General features: G+C 37.7%; 2 protein-coding genes across 2 annotated transcripts in view; both read left to right on the top strand.

Annotated features, from left to right (window-relative positions):
• ARHGAP42 (Rho GTPase activating protein 42) overlaps nt 1-21,121 on the top strand; it is a 277,788-nt gene that overhangs the window by 243,669 nt on the left and 12,998 nt on the right. Inside the window, exons 17-22 of the mRNA XM_077766719.1 lie at nt 2,938-3,043; nt 8,033-8,192; nt 9,387-9,531; nt 10,948-11,328; nt 11,684-11,840; nt 13,759-13,821. Coding sequence (XP_077622845.1) covers nt 2,938-3,043; nt 8,033-8,192; nt 9,387-9,531; nt 10,948-11,328; nt 11,684-11,840; nt 13,759-13,821 — 1,012 coding nt within the window. The remainder of the gene's footprint in view (nt 1-2,937; nt 3,044-8,032; nt 8,193-9,386; nt 9,532-10,947; nt 11,329-11,683; nt 11,841-13,758; nt 13,822-21,121) is intronic.
• On the top strand, nt 14,729-20,499 carry LOC144233717 (rho GTPase-activating protein 42-like). The gene is made up of 5 exons (XM_077766720.1): nt 14,729-14,860; nt 16,055-16,199; nt 17,616-17,996; nt 18,352-18,508; nt 20,427-20,499. The coding sequence occupies exons 1-5, from the start codon at nt 14,729-14,731 to the stop codon at nt 20,491-20,493; spliced, it is 882 nt and encodes a 293-aa protein (XP_077622846.1). The 3' UTR covers nt 20,494-20,499.

Below are 21,121 nucleotides of genomic sequence, written 5' to 3'. Positions count from 1 at the left end.
AGATGCTTAACATCACTCATCATCAGGCAAATGCAAATCAAAACTTCAGTGAGATATCACCTCACGCCAGTCAGAATGGATGAAATTAATAACACAAGAAACAAGTGTTGATGAGGATGTGGGGGGAAAAAAGGAAACCGTCTTGCACTGTTTGGGAATGCAAACTGGTGCAGCCACTCTAGAAAACAATATGAAAGTTCCTCAAAATATTAAAAATAGAATTACCAGGGGATCCAGTAATTCTGCTAGTATTTACCGAAAGAAAATGAAAATACCAATTCAAAAAGATACATGCTTCCCTATGTTTATTGCAGAATTATTTACAATAGCCAAAACATAGCAACAACAGAAGTGTCCATCAATATATGAGTGGATAAAGAAAATGTGGTATATATACACAATAGAATATTACTAAAGCATAAGAAAGGATGAAATCTTGACCTTTGCAACAACATGGTTGGACCTAGAGGGCATAATGCTAAGTGAAATAAATCAGAAAGAAAAAGACCAATACCCTATGATTTTACTCATATGTGGAATTTAAGAAACTAGACAAAGAAAAAGACAAAAAGAAAAACAAACTCTTAAATACAGAGAACAAACTGGTAGTTGTCAGAAGAGAGGTGGGAGGGGATGAGAGAAATAGATAAAAGGAATTAAGAATACACTTTCCTTGATTTAAAAATATTGCAGAATGAATTAAAAGGTTTTGTCATTTAATAAGACTTCATTGGGGTGACTGGAGTGCTAAGAGAAATTATTTTAAATGCATTTTACTCAATTGATAAATGTCAGTTTCTTACAAGAGCAACTTTATTGTTAAATAGACAAGACTATGAATATACAGTTAGTTATGCCACCTACTCATACTCACATGCTATATTCCTAAATCTGGAGAGCAAAGTCAGGTATTTTTGGCAGGTAATAGGCACTTCCATCAATCCTTTTCCCCCCTATTATCACATATCTATGTCACTTATTTAGATCTATTATTGCTATAATAGGGTATGTATAGATAGGCTTAATTCAGAAATTGTGGAAGGAAGAGCTCGGTAAAAAACATGTAACCTGAAAAAGTAGAAATACTTACTTTTAAAACATTGCAATGAAAGTGCTGGGTTGCCATTTGAGCCCATTACAACAGTTTGTAACTACTAGGAATTAGCATTTCATTGTTCAGATGTATGAGGTGTGACTGTACCAGGTAGTTTTCACAGTCCAAGAAAGAAAGCATTAATTTATTACCATACATTGTAATGTCACAGGAAATGTTGTCTGCTGAAAAGTGTCAGATAACGTTGAGTGACCTTGGTTTTCAATCCAGCATACATGACTGACCACATGATCTCATAAACAAACACCTATAACCACTTAGCTTTCTCCTGAAAGCTCTCCACTCCATATTCTGTTCATCAGAATCTATCCATATTTGATGAACAAGACCTTAGAAAATATATAATCTCACCTCTCATTTTATTGACTACATCACAGAGTCGGCAAGTGACTTTTTCCAAGGATACTAGTAAATTGATGGCAAAATCAGTGCTTATAAGCCAATTTTTTTTACTCTTAACCTAGAACTTTCTTACAGAAATTTTGTGTTTTAACAAATGGCATTTGAGCCACTTAGCTAAGCGCTAAATGATCCTGGTTGTTTTAATAGAAATATTTAGTCATAAGAGTTTTTTCCCACTTCCATGGCTTAATAATCACATTATTCACTATTATGATAATTAAAATATGTTCTTATGTATAAGAATTCATCTTTTGTCTGGTTCAAGGATAATCCCATGTACTAGATAATAAGGTAGTACAGTTAAGTATTATTTGGAAATTTAGCTCTGTTAAAAAGGGAAGTTGTTCAGAAATTAAAAGGTATCTCACAGAATTCCCTGGAAGAGTATGGATCAGGCCTTCCATAGGCCTGCAACTAGGAACTACAAAATTGAGAGTTTACATTTTTCTCCCCACACTTTTAGGAGCATCTCTTCCCTGTTCTTTACTGTATATCTGCCTTGTTCTTATCTCCCTTTCCAGGTAGATTTTTCTTGGCTTCGGAACACATTTAGTCATGTCATCCATGGTTTTACACTATATGCCTTTTCACATATCCAGCAGACAGATCAGAGTTTTGATGTCTCCATTCCAACCCCTGGGAGACCTTGTGTTTGGCCCAGCATGAGCCAGCTCTTTTCCCACCTCATGTTCGGCACTTTTCAGAGAAAGGGCTTGGCAGGTTGGGTAGTCACCCTAGAATTTATTGTAGTAAGAGCATGTTAATAGAATCTTCATTCTGAAGTGTCAGACATTTCTCTAGCAGACTGTCAACATGTTGGCTTTTGCCTGGCAGACTAGACTTGCTTTAGATGTTTGTTGCTGTTGTTTCCTTTTCAGATTGACCATTGTCAGCATGGGCTTAGAATCTGTTAGGCCTCTGTTTGCCTAATACTGACACTTCAGAAAAGTAATTCCCTGTTGTCTTTAAATCTATAAAATTTGGAAACGAATGCCTTCTTCCTTCAGTCTGATGGAGTCAGTAGGAGGTTTCTGTGTGATAAAGTATATTATATTGCCTAGAACATGAGGCAGTCTGTACCAGTTGCTGTGATCACTCACATTGCTAAAGTTTTGAATCTGTCCTTGTGTAGCAAAGCCAAAGCAGACAATGAGTTGTGGTTGTATAGAAGTTCACTGGCTACGAGCACAGATCTGAATTAGATGGAACTGGGTTAGTTTGACTTCTTTACTTAATTGACTTCATGACCATGGTGAAGTTACCCAACGTCTCTAAGCCTTAGAGTATGATAGTGATGTACTGCATAAAGCAATATTTATAAAGCAGGAGGGTGGGAGTGTCCATAATGTTTCAGTTACTAATGCTTATATACACATTTGAATGCAATTAAAACTTGATCATTTGCAACCTTTATGTTATAGAATCTGATGACCAAAACTACCGGGTGGAGGCTGTGCATGCATTGGTGCACAAATTGCCAGAAAAAAACAGAGAGATGCTGGACATCTTAATAAAGCACCTTGTCAAGTAATTATCTGATTTATATTGTTCACTTAACTACTTGTTCAACTGATAAAGTTAGGTCTTGTTCATATCTTTCTGAAGTGTATGATGGTGCTATAACAGTGTTATTATAATTAGAGTCCATTGAATTTTTTTTTTAAATGATGTGGCAGTTTATTTTTAAGATATACGTGTGTGTGTGTACCTGTGTATGTTTATACTATGTAAATGATTAATATCCTTTGCAACTGTTAAATTAATGATGAAAACCTTACATGTCAACTTAAAATATATGAAGGAATTTGAAGGCTTAAGTTTGAAGATCAGTTCTCTGTACTACTAATGTCAGCAGGTTCTGCCAGGTCAAAGTGCCACTCTAATGTTAGCTTCTTTTTCTGAATTCATAGCATCACTTGGTCTCTGAAGATTTTTCTGACTCTGCTGTTAGTTCATCTATATATTTTTAAATCTCTATGAACAGATACTGTATTAGTCAAGTTTCTCCAGAGCAACAGAACCTATTGGATGTATGTCAATATGTAGTTATATGAACACGTGTGTGTGTGTGTGCGCGTGCATGTATGGTGTATGTATGTACGTGTGCGTATGTGTATATATATGAAGTGTATGAGAGATAGATTGATTATAAGGAATTGAGCTGCATTATTGTAAAGGTTGTTAAGTCTAAACTCTGCAGGGCAGCTGGTAGTCTGCAGACCCAGGAAAAAGTTGACATTACAGCTCTAATCCAGGGCAGTCTGGAAGCAGAATTCGCTCTTCCTCAGAAGACCTCAGTCTTTTTTAAGACTTTAAACTGATTGGATGAGGCCCACTCACATTATGGAGGGTAATCTGCTTTACTCTAAGTCTACTGATTTAAATGTTAACCTTTTACAAAAAAAAAATACCTTCACAGAATGACTAGAATTATGTTTGATCAAATATCTGGGTGCTGTGGCCTCATAAATCTTTCTAAAGGTTCTCTCTCTCTCTCTCTCTCTCTCTCTCTCACACACACACACACACACACACACACACACACACACACACACACAGTTGCCATGCTGCTGTAAACAGAAGTTCAAATTCAGATTTTAAAATTAAGAATTTCCTTACAGCCTCATTTACAAATCAGGATATTTTCCATCTTAGTAAGTACTGTTATTCACAATGAAATAATTACTCCTTCCTTGCTTACTACAAGTTGTAACCCAGTTTATGCTAATTTGAGCCAGGCACATTTGAAATACATAGCACATCAATAAACCGCATCTTAATCTACAGATGAGATAATACGAATTGCCCTCCTTCCCTCTTGAAACAAGGAGATCCACTAGAAACTACATCTTTTCAAGTTCATTATAAACTGTTGCCATGGCAATACCTCTTTTAGTTAATGAACAAGGATTCTTGGTCAGATTTAGTTTTGATTGATGTTTTTTTTAAATGCTTTATTTATTTCTAGGAGAGAGAGAGAGAGACAGCGTGAGCAGGGGAGGGTCAGAGAGAGAGGGAGTCACAGACTGAAACAGGCTCCAGGCTCTGAGCTGGCAGTCAGCACAGAGCCCGACGCGGGGCTTGAACCCATGAACCGTGAGATCATGACCTGAGCGAAAGTCGGACGCCTAACTGACTAAGCCACCCAGGCGCCCCTTGATTGATGTTTTGAATTGTGTGACCTCTTCATGAAATTTAACTATGCTGTATGTATGGAGTATTCTCTTGCTGTATTCAAGCTAATTTTCTAGCATAGCCTTTTTTTGAGGTTATTTATTTATTTTGAGAGAAAGAGAGAGAAACAAAACACGAGCAGGGGAAGGGCAGAGAGAGAGGGAGAGAGAATCCCAAGCAGGCTCTGCACTGTCAGTGCAGAGCACAGGGCTCCAACACAGGAACCATGAGATTATGACCTGAGTCAAAATCAAGAGTTGGTCACTTAATTGACTGATCCATCCAGGCACCCCTCTAATAAAGTCTTTTAAACCATGCTCTTTATATACATATATTTTTTAATGTTTATTTATTTTTGAAAGAGAGAGAGACAGAGCACTAGCAGAGAGAGAGAGAGGGAAACACAGAATCTGAAGCAGGCTCCAGGCTCTGAGCAGTCATCACAGACCCCAACATGGGGCTTGAACTCACAAACTGCGAGATCACGACCTGGACTGAAGTAGGACACTTAACCACTTCTTAAGAAAGCACACATTTAAATGTGCCTTTAAAAGCTACATGAGTGTCACATAAGATGTTTTTTGTTTTTATCCAGAATGTTAAATGAACTCAGATTCCTCCCTCTTTGTGAATGTGATGGCAATAGTACAGAGAAAAGCAGAGGATACTATCTGGCCATAGAAGAGTGCTTAAAATTCTTTTGCCCATCTTTCCCCGCCCCCCATTCCTGGCTTTTTTCCTGAGCCTGTAAAAAGGTCAGTCTTCATTGACTAAGCAGTATTGTTGGAATGTGTATCCACATCACCAGTGACTTACTTAAGTAAACTACAAAAGAATAATAACACTCTTGGTCCCTAGCAACATTAATATATCTGAAGAAGAGAATTTAAGACCAGTCATCTGGATTGATTACTGGTCTAAAGGACCAGTGACTAAAAGATTGATTTCAAATCTCGATTAATTAGCTCTGAGACATGGTATAAACCATTACTTCATTTCTGAGACTCCTTTTTTTTTTTTTGTCTTTAAAACAAAGGCCATCTGTACTTTCTTCTTTGACTCTAACTTTGAATATTTAAAAACATTTTTAATGTTTATTTTTGAGAGAAACATAGAGTGTGAGTGGGGCAGGGGCAGAGAGAGAGAGGGAGACACATAATCTGAAGCAGGCTCCAGGGTCTGAGCTGTCAGCACAGAACTCGAGTGGGGCTCAAACTCACAAACCATGAGATCATGACCTGAGACAAAGTCAGACACTTAACCCAACTAAGCCACCCAGGCACCCCTCTAACCTTGAATTTTTAAAAAGGCAATTGGGTGTCTGTTCCTTACAATAAGTTAAGGAAATGAGGTGCAGAAATAGCTGAAATGTAAGGTGATAAGTGTCTATATTGATTGAGTTAGCTCAGCAGAAGGAAAAATCAGTGAAGAGAAAATTGCTTATCAAAATATTCCATCTCCTGAGCAACACAATCATAAGCTCACCTTTTCAAAGCCATTTTTTAGGAATTCCAAATTCATTCCCCATGAGTTTAATATTAATCATATTTCAGTTTATTCACACTACAAGGCACCACAAACTCTTACATTTTAGCAAGAGTGCCCAAAGCCAATTTAATTACAAGGAAGACTATTAGTTGAGATCATATTTTCTATAACTCATTATTTAATTTTATCAGCCCTATAGGGATTGTTATTCTTTATAGATGAGGAAACTTAAGCCTAAGGATATTAAATAACTTGGCTGATTGCACCCAACTTCAAAGTTGGATGGATCCAAGCTTTAAACACAGGCAGACTCCGTACTTTTACATACTACTTTCTTAGTAGATTCTCTAATACATACCAAACAGTTAATATATAATATTTGGCTATATAGAAAGGAAATATGGAATGAAACTTCTTCTTATTCTAACCAAGAGCTTCTTAACTGGTGCTCTGTCAGCTACAAGGGAAAAATTCAGTCTGTGAGACAGTCAGCTAGCTCTTCTGGTCCTGTACTAGGATTTGCATAGGTATTCAAAATCCTGGATTCCCCATAAAATTTTACTTTTGCTTATGAAATGTAGTTAGTGATGCACACTTAGTCAGGTATAAACATGATCTTGTGTTCAGTATTCCTCTCTAGAATTTCATATTTTAACAACATGCCTGGAAGTAATATAGAAAAGCCAGTGGGTAACCTAGAAGATTGGTCTAATGAATGAGGTTTTCTCTTAGGAATATGTCCAGTTCCAAAATGAATTAGTCAAAGTCGTCTTTGATAGTTACTGGGATTACTTTGCTAAAGTCAGTAATACCAGAGGCTTTTTCTTTCATTTCCATTTTCAAGCCAGCATTGATGTTACCACATCTCCTTCTCTTACTGTTTGCCAGCCACAGTGCCCAGCACTAGGGAGGCATTGAAGGAAGTTTTGAATGAATGGGTGGGTGGATGAGTGGATGAATGGAAGGAAATAAGAAGGGAAATAAGGAAAGAAAAAAAGGAAAGATAGAAACATGCATTGGCCATTTGTCTTATGTAGGGAACTTAAAACCGCTGACTTGTATTCAGGAACTTAAATCTTTGTCCCTAATTTGCTGTGACCTTGAGTACATCATTTCTACTTTAGGAGCTTCTTAACCTGTACAATAGGAAAAACTGACTTCCTGGGAAGATTAAATGCAATAATGTCTATGAAAATGCCTGGCACTAGGTACTCAATAATAGGTTTAGTATATCTGATTATAATTCCAACCAACCTAATTTTAAGCATCTGTTCTGAAAGAAGTATAGTACCCTAGAGAATACCTAACAGCTAATAATCTCTGTAAGGTAATTGTACTGTATTTAGGGTATCAAGATTTATTCCTTTAATGTTTATTTTTTGAGTGAGAGAGAGGGGGGGGAGAGAGAATGAGAGAACGAGTGGACGAGTGGGGAAGGGGCAGAGAGAGAGAGGGAGACACAGAATCTGAAGCTGGCTCCAGGCTCTAGGCTCCAGGCTCCACGCTCCACGCTGTCAGCACAGAGCCTGACGCGGGGCTTGAACTCACAAACGGTGAGATCATGACCTGAGCCAATGTCAGACACTTAAATGACTGAGCCACCCAAGTGTCCCAAGATTTATTTTTTAATTAACTTTTGTAATTAATTTTACTTAGCTAATGTTAACTTTTTTATGTCTTTTTAGGCTATACCCACTCATGCCAATTGGGAATGGCTGAATCTGACAATTTGGGAAAATTAACCTATAATGTCATAGTTTACATTCTATTTATGCCACAAATTTGATGAATTTGATAACATTTCATAATTATTAAACTTTTAACTTATGTTATCTTTGTTTCTGTTATTTGCAGAGTATCGCTACACAGCCAACAGAATCTAATGACGGTCTCAAACCTTGGTGTCATATTTGGCCCAACTCTTATGAGAGCACAAGAAGAAACTGTGGCTGCCATGATGAATATTAAATTTCAGAATATTGTGGTTGAAATTCTGATAGAGCACTATGAAAAGGTAAGTGAATTTTCATGTGGAAGTATCAAATCTTCTATTTTGCTTTTAGGAAAGAATTTTATGTTTGTATTATATAAGAGTTCATTGTAATCTCCAATTCTCATAAAGGATGAGTCTTGTACATTTTATATAAATTGCTTCTTCATGAGGACTTTAATTTCTTTTTTTCTTGTTCAGCTTTTAAGTGCTTTTCAAAATCCTTCAGGTAAATGATTTCCTTTCCTTTTACATCATTTACTTTTCAAGATTTTCTTCTTTAGTAATTATGTAGTGAATTTTTCACTAATATTAAGAGAATTTGTTAGACTCACTTGGTACTTATGTCTATTTATAACCTTTTTATCTCTGAAATTAGACTTAACAACAGCAGTGATATTCTCAATAAACCAAAAGAATTCCAGGAAGAGTCTTGAAGTCCTCTCTATATTCAAAAACATGGTTTCTTTAACAAGATTGAGATCTTAGAATAACTGTAAAAATGGAAATTGGGAAAGTCAAACTGATTGGCTTATTAAGCATTTCCAGCCATTAAAAGTCAAAACCTTTGTGATCCATTTATGCCTGGTCTAGTGTTTGGGGGAGAAAGACTATGCCCCTCCCTTCCTTGAGTCCCTTCCTGGTGCCTGTAGAAGAATATCCTTCATTTATCTAAGCTAATAAGCACTTACAACCCAAGACCACATGAGGGAATTCTGTAGCCTAGCACAGACCTCTACCTGCAGCTTGCCACTTTCCATGACAGCTCAGAGCCAACGGCATGACAGCACCTTCACCTGAGAAGCAAGGAATTGCTTAGTTGGGGAAGTGATACAGAATGAGCCTTTTCCCTTCAGGGTATGTTCAGCATGAAGTGAGAACTAAAATGTCACAGTAAAGAGTCAAGGTGTCTTGACACAGACATTTGTTCATATTTGAAAGGTTTCTTTAAAATTATCGGAAAATCTTCTGAAATTCATTGTTGGGAAATTGGGGAGGATAAAAAAGAAAACCCAGAGAAGGAACATTATACAGTGTCAGTGGAAAAGAAAAGTATAATTGCTGTAGGATATTTTTTGTATCAAGCATCTCTTACCACGAAGCTGATTAAGTAGCAAATGGTTCTGAGATTATTTAATAATTCTAAAATATAATTTTATCATGAAAATGGCAATTCCCCCCTTTTACTGACCTCTATCCATTTTTTTTTGTATGTAGATTTTTCATACTGCCCCAGACCCAAACATTCCACTTCCTCAGCCACAGTCTCGATCTGGTTCCCGAAGGACACGAGCAATCTGCCTTTCCACGGGTTCCCGGAAGCCCAGAGGAAGGTATACACCGTGCTTGGCAGAACCTGACAGTAAGTGTGATTGCTTTAGGGAGATGCTTTCTTCATTCTTTGATTTAGCCTTACTTCACCTTTTTGGTAATTAGGGTAGCAATAAATAGAAGATGATCTTACGGATACTGTCTCCCCAATGTCCCCCCTCCCACATTTATATATTCTTTGTCAGTATGGTTACAAGGTACTTCGAACAAACAAATTCATTACTACTACAAAGGGAAAAGAAATAGTTTGCTAAGTGCCCTTTTTTCCTGCAACTGTGATTAAGTACATAAGGTACTACTTTGTAGCAGGTTTTGTCCTATTGTTAAAGTGGTAGAGAAGAAAGCAAGAAAAAGTCTGGCTGAAGCCGTCAGTTTCTTTCTTCCTTTCACATTATGTCCTTAAAGCATCATCTCTTGGGTATCAAAATGTCTGAGAGAGAAAAAAAAAGAAGTAAATAGAGAGCCCACGCTACACATTATCACTAACTTCCCGTTCTGAACCGAGCCCCACAGTGAAGTGGGTGGCAGCTTGAGCCCACAGTGGATGTTAAATTTGTGGCTGTTTTTATTTTACTTTATACCCTTAAGCCCCCCAATTTTTCTCACAGCCAGTACTTAACAGAATATTAACTTTTAATTTAGATATGTTCAAATACTTTATTACAGATTTTCTAATTTGTATCTTAAACCTTACCTTTAGGAACATTAAAAAATAATCTCAGTTAAATATGTGAGCAGCAAGGGGCACCTGGGTGGCTCAGTCCGTTAAGCATCCAACTTTGGCCCAGGTCATGATCCCACAGTTTGTGAGTTCGAGCCCCGCATTGGCCTCTGTGCTGACAGCTCAGAGCCTGGAGCCTGCTTCAGATTCTGTGTCTCCTTTTCTCTCTGCGCCTTCCCAGCTCATGCTCGCTGTCTCTCTGTCAAAATAAATTTAAAAAAAATTTTTTTTTAATGTGGGTAGCTTGTAATTAGTAGCTGACATTACTGGTGAGTTTGAATGAAGAAAGAATCAGATGCATTATAACATCAGAAAAGTAAAAAAAGGCAGAAACAGGTATTTTAATATCCCTCTTTCCGTTGATCACTTGTAATGTCATCACAGAATCTTATTTGTACTACTTGTGAGTTCTTTTCCAGAAGCAAATTTTGTCCAAATTCAAGTTAGCCACCTAATCCTTTAAGAAGTAACGTTATTTCATAGGGTCAGAGTACATATAAAATCTCTCTTGAATAGTATTAAAAAATGCATTCACTACGTTAAAATGCATGATTTAAAGCCTTTCTCCAGAACTGAGGACAGTTCTCCATTCTGGGTAAAGACTTGTCACTTCAGTGGGGTCAGGTGGCCACAGGGCACACAGGAGTTGGAGAATGTGGAAGGGTTTGGGTTGTACTGTTCCTGGTAGAAGAATCTTGTTGTTTTCTCGCTCCTGCTCCCGCTCAGGTGACTCTTACAGCAGCAGCCCAGACAGCACACCCATGGGGAGCATCGAGTCACTCTCCTCTCACTCCTCTGAACAAAACAGCACAACCAAGTCCACTTCCTGCCAGGCCAGGGAGAAATCTGGAGGGATTCCTTGGATTGTATCCCCATCACCCTCCAATGGACAGAAAAGTCTTGGACTCTGGACAACTAGTCCTGAATCAAGTTCTAAAGAGGATGCAACCAAAACAGATGCAGAATCAGATTGCCAGAGTGTTGCCTCAGTCACCAGCCCAGGGGATATTTCCCCACCCATAGACCTGACCAAGAAAGGGCCTTATGGGCTTTCAGGACTGAAAAGAACCTCCGCTTCCTCTCTCAGATCCATCTCTGCAGCGGAAGGTAAACCAGATTTGAGCTTATGTAAAATGTCATTGTCTCTGTGTCACTTGCTGAATTGTTCAGCATGATTTAAGCAGGGAAAAGTTAATGGTTAAGGGGCTGACAATGCTGTTCTGGAGCTAGGATATTCAGAACTCCTGTGCACTGTGACTTCTTTCCTGGATATTTCCATCTCTGTGAGATGATGTCCTTGTAATTACTGTAGATTGTGATGGGCTGCTGTGCTCAAAAAACATTCTGTACCTTCTCATTTGGGCTTAGAGAAAACGCTTCCTTTTGTTATGAGCATGTACTGTGTTACTGCTATTATTTTGTCTGATAGCACCTTGCCTGTTTTCTTGGGCTTTCTTTTTAGGAATCAAGAGCTACAGTGGATCCATTCAAAGCTTAACTTCTATAGGTTCCAAAGAGATGCCGAAAGCCCCACCAAACCCAGACCTGCCTCCAAAAATGTGTAGGAGGTTAAGGCTAGACACTTCCTCAAGCAATGGCTACCAGCGACCTGGGTCTGTGTAAGTGAGAGAGAGAGTATATATTTGTTGTATCTTACAGGGATACACAGGAGTTAAGTATATTCACAAGAACCCTTAGGAGTCCCACACTGAATACCTCGTCTGCAGAGTAGGAACAGTCATCTTCTGTAGAACTCTATCCCCTTCTACAAATGATGTGCAAGTTAGAGTAGGCTTAAAGTATGTGTGTGTATACATATACATATACAATCTCAGGCACTTGCCTTACAAGCAGAACAATGGCTTAATTTAAGGACATGACAATAGATGTATAACATAATAGTTTTGGGTTTTGAAAGTAGACATTCTAGAAAAACTAGACATCTGCATCTCAGCTGAGCAAACTGCCCTTATATCCTAGCTTCCCCACCTCCTTGTTAGAAGTACAGCTGCTGTGTAGATAGTAAGGTTTGTTTTCTCTCACCTCCACCATCTATCTCCCCTATCTGAGTATTCACTGATTTAAACAAGTTCATGGAGAACAAGGAACTTGAAAGGTGAGAGAGAGTACTTCTAATCAAAAGACATGACCCAGGAGGGTAAAGGCAGATAGGATAGGTACATGGATGTAAATAAGAAGGGGACAAAGAAAAGAACTTGGATAAACAAGCAAAATCTAAAAAGGAAAGATTTTATCCCTTTCATTTTGTTTTCCTGACTTACTGAGCTTTCCAAATGCCATATGAGCTATTACTGGGCATCTTTACATGTGTTATCTCTTAATATCCTTCATGTACTTCCACAGTAGGTAGTAGAAGCCTCATTTTAGAGATAATGAGAACTAATACTTGGAAGGTTAAGGAACCAGTTTAATTATTCATTGAAAGTCTAGTAAGGCATTTCACTAAGCTTGTTTCCATAGGAACAGTGTCATAAATTCATTTGTTCATCACCTTCTTTGACAAGAACCTTTTACTTTCAGAGTGTGTTTAACATATATTATCTCTCTTGGTCAGAAATCCAAGTACCACTTATATAGACCAATACTGTATTTGATATATGTCTACCACCTGGTATGTATAGGTCTAGCCATTAAGGGAAGTTAAATTTTAAGCCAATATGTCAAGGGAGATGGGAGAATATAAACTCCATCCTTTGTGAGGGAAAGAGAAGAATTCACTTCTGTTTTACAACTGTACTGACAAAGCAGAAATTAAAATTGAGAGAAAGTATATTCTATATTAGGTATAAAATGATCCTTCAGATTATCAACTGGCTAGGCTCTGGGAGAAAAGTTGTCAATTAAAGAAATAAGATACACTTTAAAATCTAGTTTAAAACATCATTCAAGGAATTTGCTATTCTCTTCTAGTAAATATAGAAACTTTTCTAATTACCCCAGGTGCCTTAGTTTTAATATAGTCTCACTTTTTCAAAGAGACCATGCGCTGCCTCCCATGAACTGAAATAAGATTTGAATCCATAAAGGTTATTTATTGGCCGTATTTTCAGAGTTCCTCTTTTCACTTTATAGGAACTGTGTTCAAATTTTTTAAAAAATGAAACATTTTAAAATTAGTTTTGTCTAAGCTATCAGAATGAACAACAGTTCTTTGTCTTGATGATTTGATTCTTCCCTGTGGCTCCACAGGAGTCAATATCACTGCCAGAAGCTGAGTGGGGAGAAAATGTTCTTTTTTACTGTTCCCACAGTTTTCTGAAGTAGGAAAGATGAGAACAGTAAGATCCTCAGGGGAGGTAGCTATAGGTTTATTACATCTGGTACTCTATGAGCTGGAGACTAGAGCTAAAAATTTCTGCCACATGAAATCTTAAAACAATTAAAGTTCAGGTCAAACTTTGGGGATAGTTCTTTAATTATATTTGGTTTGTGTTAACTGATAACCCTGAATTATACTTTGAACTGAATAATTTAATTTTGATTTTAATGAAAATTGCATTTTAAAATTATTCTCAGTGTGGCAGCAAAAGCCCAACTGTTTGAAAATGTTGGTTCACTTCAACTGGATTCTTCTGGGCGGTAAGTTCTCAAAGTCATTAAAGTAAAAAATAAGTAAATGAAGTAGTGACATTGTTGTTTTTTGTTGACACATTGAGTCATCTTTGACAGCTCTGACCTTTAGTTTTGCAGATGAAGTCCACACCCACTGTGTCTGCACACAGGAAAAAGGTCATGTCTGTGAACGGCACTTAGCCTCTCAGACTATTCCACTAATGCCTTATTTACTAAAATCTTCACAAACGAAGAGTCCTAAACAAGTTTTCTAAAAGACACAAGTTGCCATAACCTTTTGCATACTAAAGACTCCTTTGATGACAATTTGTGGAAAGTTTTCAAAAGTATATTTGTGACCTTTAAAAGTAACAGAACTTTATGTGGAACAAGTTTATGAACATGCATTAAAAATTTGCTTATTCTTAATGACCACTGTGTTGCTGTAGGCTGATTGACCTAAACAGCTTTCTTTTTTTTTTTTTTTTTAATGTTTTATTTATTTCTAGGAGAGAGAGAGACAGCGTGAGCAGGGGAGGNGGCTCCAGGCTCCACGCTCCACGCTGTCAGCACAGAGCCTGACGCGGGGCTTGAACTCACAAACGGTGAGATCATGACCTGAGCCAATGTCAGACACTTAAATGACTGAGCCACCCAAGTGTCCCAAGATTTATTTTTTAATTAACTTTTGTAATTAATTTTACTTAGCTAATGTTAACTTTTTTATGTCTTTTTAGGCTATACCCACTCATGCCAATTGGGAATGGCTGAATCTGACAATTTGGGAAAATTAACCTATAATGTCATAGTTTACATTCTATTTATGCCACAAATTTGATGAATTTGATAACATTTCATAATTATTAAACTTTTAACTTATGTTATCTTTGTTTCTGTTATTTGCAGAGTATCGCTACACAGCCAACAGAATCTAATGACGGTCTCAAACCTTGGTGTCATATTTGGCCCAACTCTTATGAGAGCACAAGAAGAAACTGTGGCTGCCATGATGAATATTAAATTTCAGAATATTGTGGTTGAAATTCTGATAGAGCACTATGAAAAGGTAAGTGAATTTTCATGTGGAAGTATCAAATCTTCTATTTTGCTTTTAGGAAAGAATTTTATGTTTGTATTATATAAGAGTTCATTGTAATCTCCAATTCTCATAAAGGATGAGTCTTGTACATTTTATATAAATTGCTTCTTCATGAGGACTTTAATTTCTTTTTTTCTTGTTCAGCTTTTAAGTGCTTTTCAAAATCCTTCAGGTAAATGATTTCCTTTCCTTTTACATCATTTACTTTTCAAGATTTTCTTCTTTAGTAATTATGTAGTGAATTTTTCACTAATATTAAGAGAATTTGTTAGACTCACTTGGTACTTATGTCTATTTATAACCTTTTTATCTCTGAAATTAGACTTAACAACAGCAGTGATATTCTCAATAAACCAAAAGAATTCCAGGAAGAGTCTTGAAGTCCTCTCTATATTCAAAAACATGGTTTCTTTAACAAGATTGAGATCTTAGAATAACTGTAAAAATGGAAATTGGGAAAGTCAAACTGATTGGCTTATTAAGCATTTCCAGCCATTAAAAGTCAAAACCTTTGTGATCCATTTATGCCTGGTCTAGTGTTTGGGGGAGAAAGACTATGCCCCTCCCTTCCTTGAGTCCCTTCCTGGTGCCTGTAGAAGAATATCCTTCATTTATCTAAGCTAATAAGCACTTACAACCCAAGACCACATGAGGGAATTCTGTAGCCTAGCACAGACCTCTACCTGCAGCTTGCCACTTTCCATGACAGCTCAGAGCCAACGGCATGACAGCACCTTCACCTGAGAAGCAAGGAATTGCTTAGTTGGGGAAGTGATACAGAATGAGCCTTTTCCCTTCAGGGTATGTTCAGCATGAAGTGAGAACTAAAATGTCACAGTAAAGAGTCAAGGTGTCTTGACACAGACATTTGTTCATATTTGAAAGGTTTCTTTAAAATTATCGGAAAATCTTCTGAAATTCATTGTTGGGAAATTGGGGAGGATAAAAAAGAAAACCCAGAGAAGGAACATTATACAGTGTCAGTGGAAAAGAAAAGTATAATTGCTGTAGGATATTTTTTGTATCAAGCATCTCTTACCACGAAGCTGATTAAGTAGCAAATGGTTCTGAGATTATTTAATAATTCTAAAATATAATTTTATCATGAAAATGGCAATTCCCCCCTTTTACTGACCTCTATCCATTTTTTTTTGTATGTAGATTTTTCATACTGCCCCAGACCCAAACATTCCACTTCCTCAGCCACAGTCTCGATCTGGTTCCCGAAGGACACGAGCAATCTGCCTTTCCACGGGTTCCCGGAAGCCCAGAGGAAGGTATACACCGTGCTTGGCAGAACCTGACAGTAAGTGTGATTGCTTTAGGGAGATGCTTTCTTCATTCTTTGATTTAGCCTTACTTCACCTTTTTGGTAATTAGGGTAGCAATAAATAGAAGATGATCTTACGGATACTGTCTCCCCAATGTCCCCCCTCCCACATTTATATATTCTTTGTCAGTATGGTTACAAGGTACTTCGAACAAACAAATTCATTACTACTACAAAGGGAAAAGAAATAGTTTGCTAAGTGCCCTTTTTTCCTGCAACTGTGATTAAGTACATAAGGTACTACTTTGTAGCAGGTTTTGTCCTATTGTTAAAGTGGTAGAGAAGAAAGCAAGAAAAAGTCTGGCTGAAGCCGTCAGTTTCTTTCTTCCTTTCACATTATGTCCTTAAAGCATCATCTCTTGGGTATCAAAATGTCTGAGAGAGAAAAAAAAAGAAGTAAATAGAGAGCCCACGCTACACATTATCACTAACTTCCCGTTCTGAACCGAGCCCCACAGTGAAGTGGGTGGCAGCTTGAGCCCACAGTGGATGTTAAATTTGTGGCTGTTTTTATTTTACTTTATACCCTTAAGCCCCCCAATTTTTCTCACAGCCAGTACTTAACAGAATATTAACTTTTAATTTAGATATGTTCAAATACTTTATTACAGATTTTCTAATTTGTATCTTAAACCTTACCTTTAGGAACATTAAAAAATAATCTCAGTTAAATATGTGAGCAGCAAGGGGCACCTGGGTGGCTCAGTCCGTTAAGCATCCAACTTTGGCCCAGGTCATGATCCCACAGTTTGTGAGTTCGAGCCCCGCATTGGCCTCTGTGCTGACAGCTCAGAGCCTGGAGCCTGCTTCAGATTCTGTGTCTCCTTTTCTCTCTGCGCCTTCCCAGCTCATGCTCGCTGTCTCTCTGTCAAAATAAATTTAAAAAAAATTTTTTTTTAATGTGGGTAGCTTGTAATTAGTAGCTGACATTACTGGTGAGTTTGAATGAAGAAAGAATCAGATGCATTATAACATCAGAAAAGTAAAAAAAGGCAGAAACAGGTATTTTAATATCCCTCTTTCCGTTGATCACTTGTAATGTCATCACAGAATCTTATTTGTACTACTTGTGAGTTCTTTTCCAGAAGCAAATTTTGTCCAAATTCAAGTTAGCCACCTAATCCTTTAAGAAGTAACGTTATTTCATAGGGTCAGAGTACATATAAAATCTCTCTTGAATAGTATTAAAAAATGCATTCACTACGTTAAAATGCATGATTTAAAGCCTTTCTCCAGAACTGAGGACAGTTCTCCATTCTGGGTAAAGACTTGTCACTTCAGTGGGGTCAGGTGGCCACAGGGCACACAGGAGTTGGAGAATGTGGAAGGGTTTGGGTTGTACTGTTCCTGGTAGAAGAATCTTGTTGTTTTCTCGCTCCTGCTCCCGCTCAGGTGACTCTTACAGCAGCAGCCCAGACAGCACACCCATGGGGAGCATCGAGTCACTCTCCTCTCACTCCTCTGAACAAAACAGCACAACCAAGTCCACTTCCTGCCAGGCCAGGGAGAAATCTGGAGGGATTCCTTGGATTGTATCCCCATCACCCTCCAATGGACAGAAAAGTCTTGGACTCTGGACAACTAGTCCTGAATCAAGTTCTAAAGAGGATGCAACCAAAACAGATGCAGAATCAGATTGCCAGAGTGTTGCCTCAGTCACCAGCCCAGGGGATATTTCCCCACCCATAGACCTGACCAAGAAAGGGCCTTATGGGCTTTCAGGACTGAAAAGAACCTCCGCTTCCTCTCTCAGATCCATCTCTGCAGCGGAAGGTAAACCAGATTTGAGCTTATGTAAAATGTCATTGTCTCTGTGTCACTTGCTGAATTGTTCAGCATGATTTAAGCAGGGAAAAGTTAATGGTTAAGGGGCTGACAATGCTGTTCTGGAGCTAGGATATTCAGAACTCCTGTGCACTGTGACTTCTTTCCTGGATATTTCCATCTCTGTGAGATGATGTCCTTGTAATTACTGTAGATTGTGATGGGCTGCTGTGCTCAAAAAACATTCTGTACCTTCTCATTTGGGCTTAGAGAAAACGCTTCCTTTTGTTATGAGCATGTACTGTGTTACTGCTATTATTTTGTCTGATAGCACCTTGCCTGTTTTCTTGGGCTTTCTTTTTAGGAATCAAGAGCTACAGTGGATCCATTCAAAGCTTAACTTCTATAGGTTCCAAAGAGATGCCGAAAGCCCCACCAAACCCAGACCTGCCTCCAAAAATGTGTAGGAGGTTAAGGCTAGACACTTCCTCAAGCAATGGCTACCAGCGACCTGGGTCTGTGTAAGTGAGAGAGAGAGTATATATTTGTTGTATCTTACAGGGATACACAGGAGTTAAGTATATTCACAAGAACCCTTAGGAGTCCCACACTGAATACCTCGTCTGCAGAGTAGGAACAGTCATCTTCTGTAGAACTCTATCCCCTTCTACAAATGATGTGCAAGTTAGAGTAGGCTTAAAGTATGTGTGTGTATACATATACATATACAATCTCAGGCACTTGCCTTACAAGCAGAACAATGGCTTAATTTAAGGACATGACAATAGATGTATAACATAATAGTTTTGGGTTTTGAAAGTAGACATTCTAGAAAAACTAGACATCTGCATCTCAGCTGAGCAAACTGCCCTTATATCCTAGCTTCCCCACCTCCTTGTTAGAAGTACAGCTGCTGTGTAGATAGTAAGGTTTGTTTTCTCTCACCTCCACCATCTGTCTCCCCTATCTGAGTATTCACTGATTTAAACAAGTTCATGGAGAACAAGGAACTTGAAAGGTGAGAGAGAGTACTTCTAATCAAAAGACATGACCCAGGAGGGTAAAGGCAGATAGGATAGGTACATGGATGTAAATAAGAAGGGGACAAAGAAAAGAACTTGGATAAACAAGCAAAATCTAAAAAGGAAAGATTTTATCCCTTTCATTTTGTTTTCCTGACTTACTGAGCTTTCCAAATGCCATATGAGCTATTACTGGGCATCTTTACATGTGTTATCTCTTAATATCCTTCATGTACTTCCACAGTAGGTAGTAGAAGCCTCATTTTAGAGATAATGAGAACTAATACTTGGAAGGTTAAGGAACCAGTTTAATTATTCATTGAAAGTCTAGTAAGGCATTTCACTAAGCTTGTTTCCATAGGAACAGTGTCATAAATTCATTTGTTCATCACCTTCTTTGACAAGAACCTTTTACTTTCAGAGTGTGTTTAACATATATTATCTCTCTTGGTCAGAAATCCAAGTACCACTTATATAGACCAATACTGTATTTGATATATGTCTACCACCTGGTATGTATAGGTCTAGCCATTAAGGGAAGTTAAATTTTAAGCCAATATGTCAAGGGAGATGGGAGAATATAAACTCCATCCTTTGTGAGGGAAAGAGAAGAATTCACTTCTGTTTTACAACTGTACTGACAAAGCAGAAATTAAAATTGAGAGAAAGTATATTCTATATTAGGTATAAAATGATCCTTCAGATTATCAACTGGCTAGGCTCTGGGAGAAAAGTTGTCAATTAAAGAAATAAGATACACTTTAAAATCTAGTTTAAAACATCATTCAAGGAATTTGCTATTCTCTTCTAGTAAATATAGAAACTTTTCTAATTACCCCAGGTGCCTTAGTTTTAATATAGTCTCACTTTTTCAAAGAGACCATGCGCTGCCTCCCATGAACTGAAATAAGATTTGAATCCATAAATGTTATTTATTGGCCGTATTTTCAGAGTTCCTCTTTTCACTTTATAGGAACTGTGTTCAAATTTTTTAAAAAATGAAACATTTTAGAATTAGTTTTGTCTAAGCTATCAGAATGAACAACAGTTCTTTGTCTTGATGATTTGATTCTTCCCTGTGGCTCCACAGGAGTCAATATCACTGCCAGAAGCTGAGTGGGGAGAAAATGTTCTTTTTTACTGTTCCCACAGTTTTCTGAAGTAGGAAAGATGAGAACAGTAAGATCCTCAGGGGAGGTAGCTATAGGTTTATTACATCTGGTACTCTATGAGCTGGAGACTAGAGCTAAAAATTTCTGCCACATGAAATCTTAAAACAATTAAAGTTCAGGTCAAACTTTGGGGATAGTTCTTTAATTATATTTGGTTTGTGTTAACTGATAACCCTGAATTATACTTTGAACTGAATAATTTAATTTTGATTTTAATGAAAATTGCATTTTAAAATTATTCTCAGTGTGGCAGCAAAAGCCCAACTGTTTGAAAATGTTGGTTCACTTCAACTGGATTCTTCTGGGCGGTAAGTTCTCAAAGTCATTAAAGTAAAAAATAAGTAAATGAAGTAGTGACATTGTTGTTTTTTGTTGACACATTGAGTCATCTTTGACAGCTCTGACCTTTAGTTTTGCAGATGAAGTCCACACCCACTGTGTCTGCACACAGGAAAAAGGTCATGTCTGTGAACGGCACTTAGCCTCTCAGACTATTCCACTAATGCCTTATTTACTAAAATCTTCACAAAGGAAGAGTCCTAAACAAGTTTTCTAAAAGACACAATTGCCATAACCTTTTGCATACTAAAGACTCCTTTGATGACAATTTGTGGAAAGTTTTCAAAAGTATATTTGTGACCTTTAAAAGTAACAGAACTTTATGTGGAACAAGTTTATGAACATGCATTAAAAATTTGCTTATTCTTAATGACCACTGTGTTGCTGTAGGCTGATTGACCTAAACAGCTTTCTTTTTTTTTTTTTTTTTAATGTTTTATTTATTTCTAGGAGAGAGAGAGACAGCGTGAGCAGGGGAGGGTCAGAGAGAGAGGGAGTCACAGACTGAAACAGGCTCCAGGCTCTGAGCTGGCAGTCGGCACAGAGCCCGACGCGGGGCTCGAACCCACGAACCGCGAGATCATGACCTAAGCGGAAGTCG

The sequence above is a fragment of the Crocuta crocuta genome, unplaced genomic scaffold (assembly GCF_008692635.1).
Source record: "Crocuta crocuta isolate KB4526 unplaced genomic scaffold, BGI_CrCroc_1.0 scaffold105, whole genome shotgun sequence".
NCBI classification, from domain to species: domain Eukaryota; kingdom Metazoa; phylum Chordata; class Mammalia; order Carnivora; family Hyaenidae; genus Crocuta; species Crocuta crocuta.
This window is presented reverse-complemented; position numbering and strand designations above follow the sequence as displayed.

Bases quoted from the DNA above. Each gene is read 5' to 3' on its own strand.
- LOC144233717 (XM_077766720.1), top strand. From the start codon at position 14,729: ATGACGGTCTCAAACCTTGGTGTCATATTTGGCCCAACTCTTATGAGA. The intron at 14,861-16,054 runs GTAAGTGAATTT...TTTTGTATGTAG, and splicing joins TGATAGAGCACTATGAAAAG to ATTTTTCATACTGCCCCAGA. The intron at 18,509-20,426 runs GTAAGTGAGAGA...AATTATTCTCAG, and splicing joins TACCAGCGACCTGGGTCTGT to TGTGGCAGCAAAAGCCCAAC.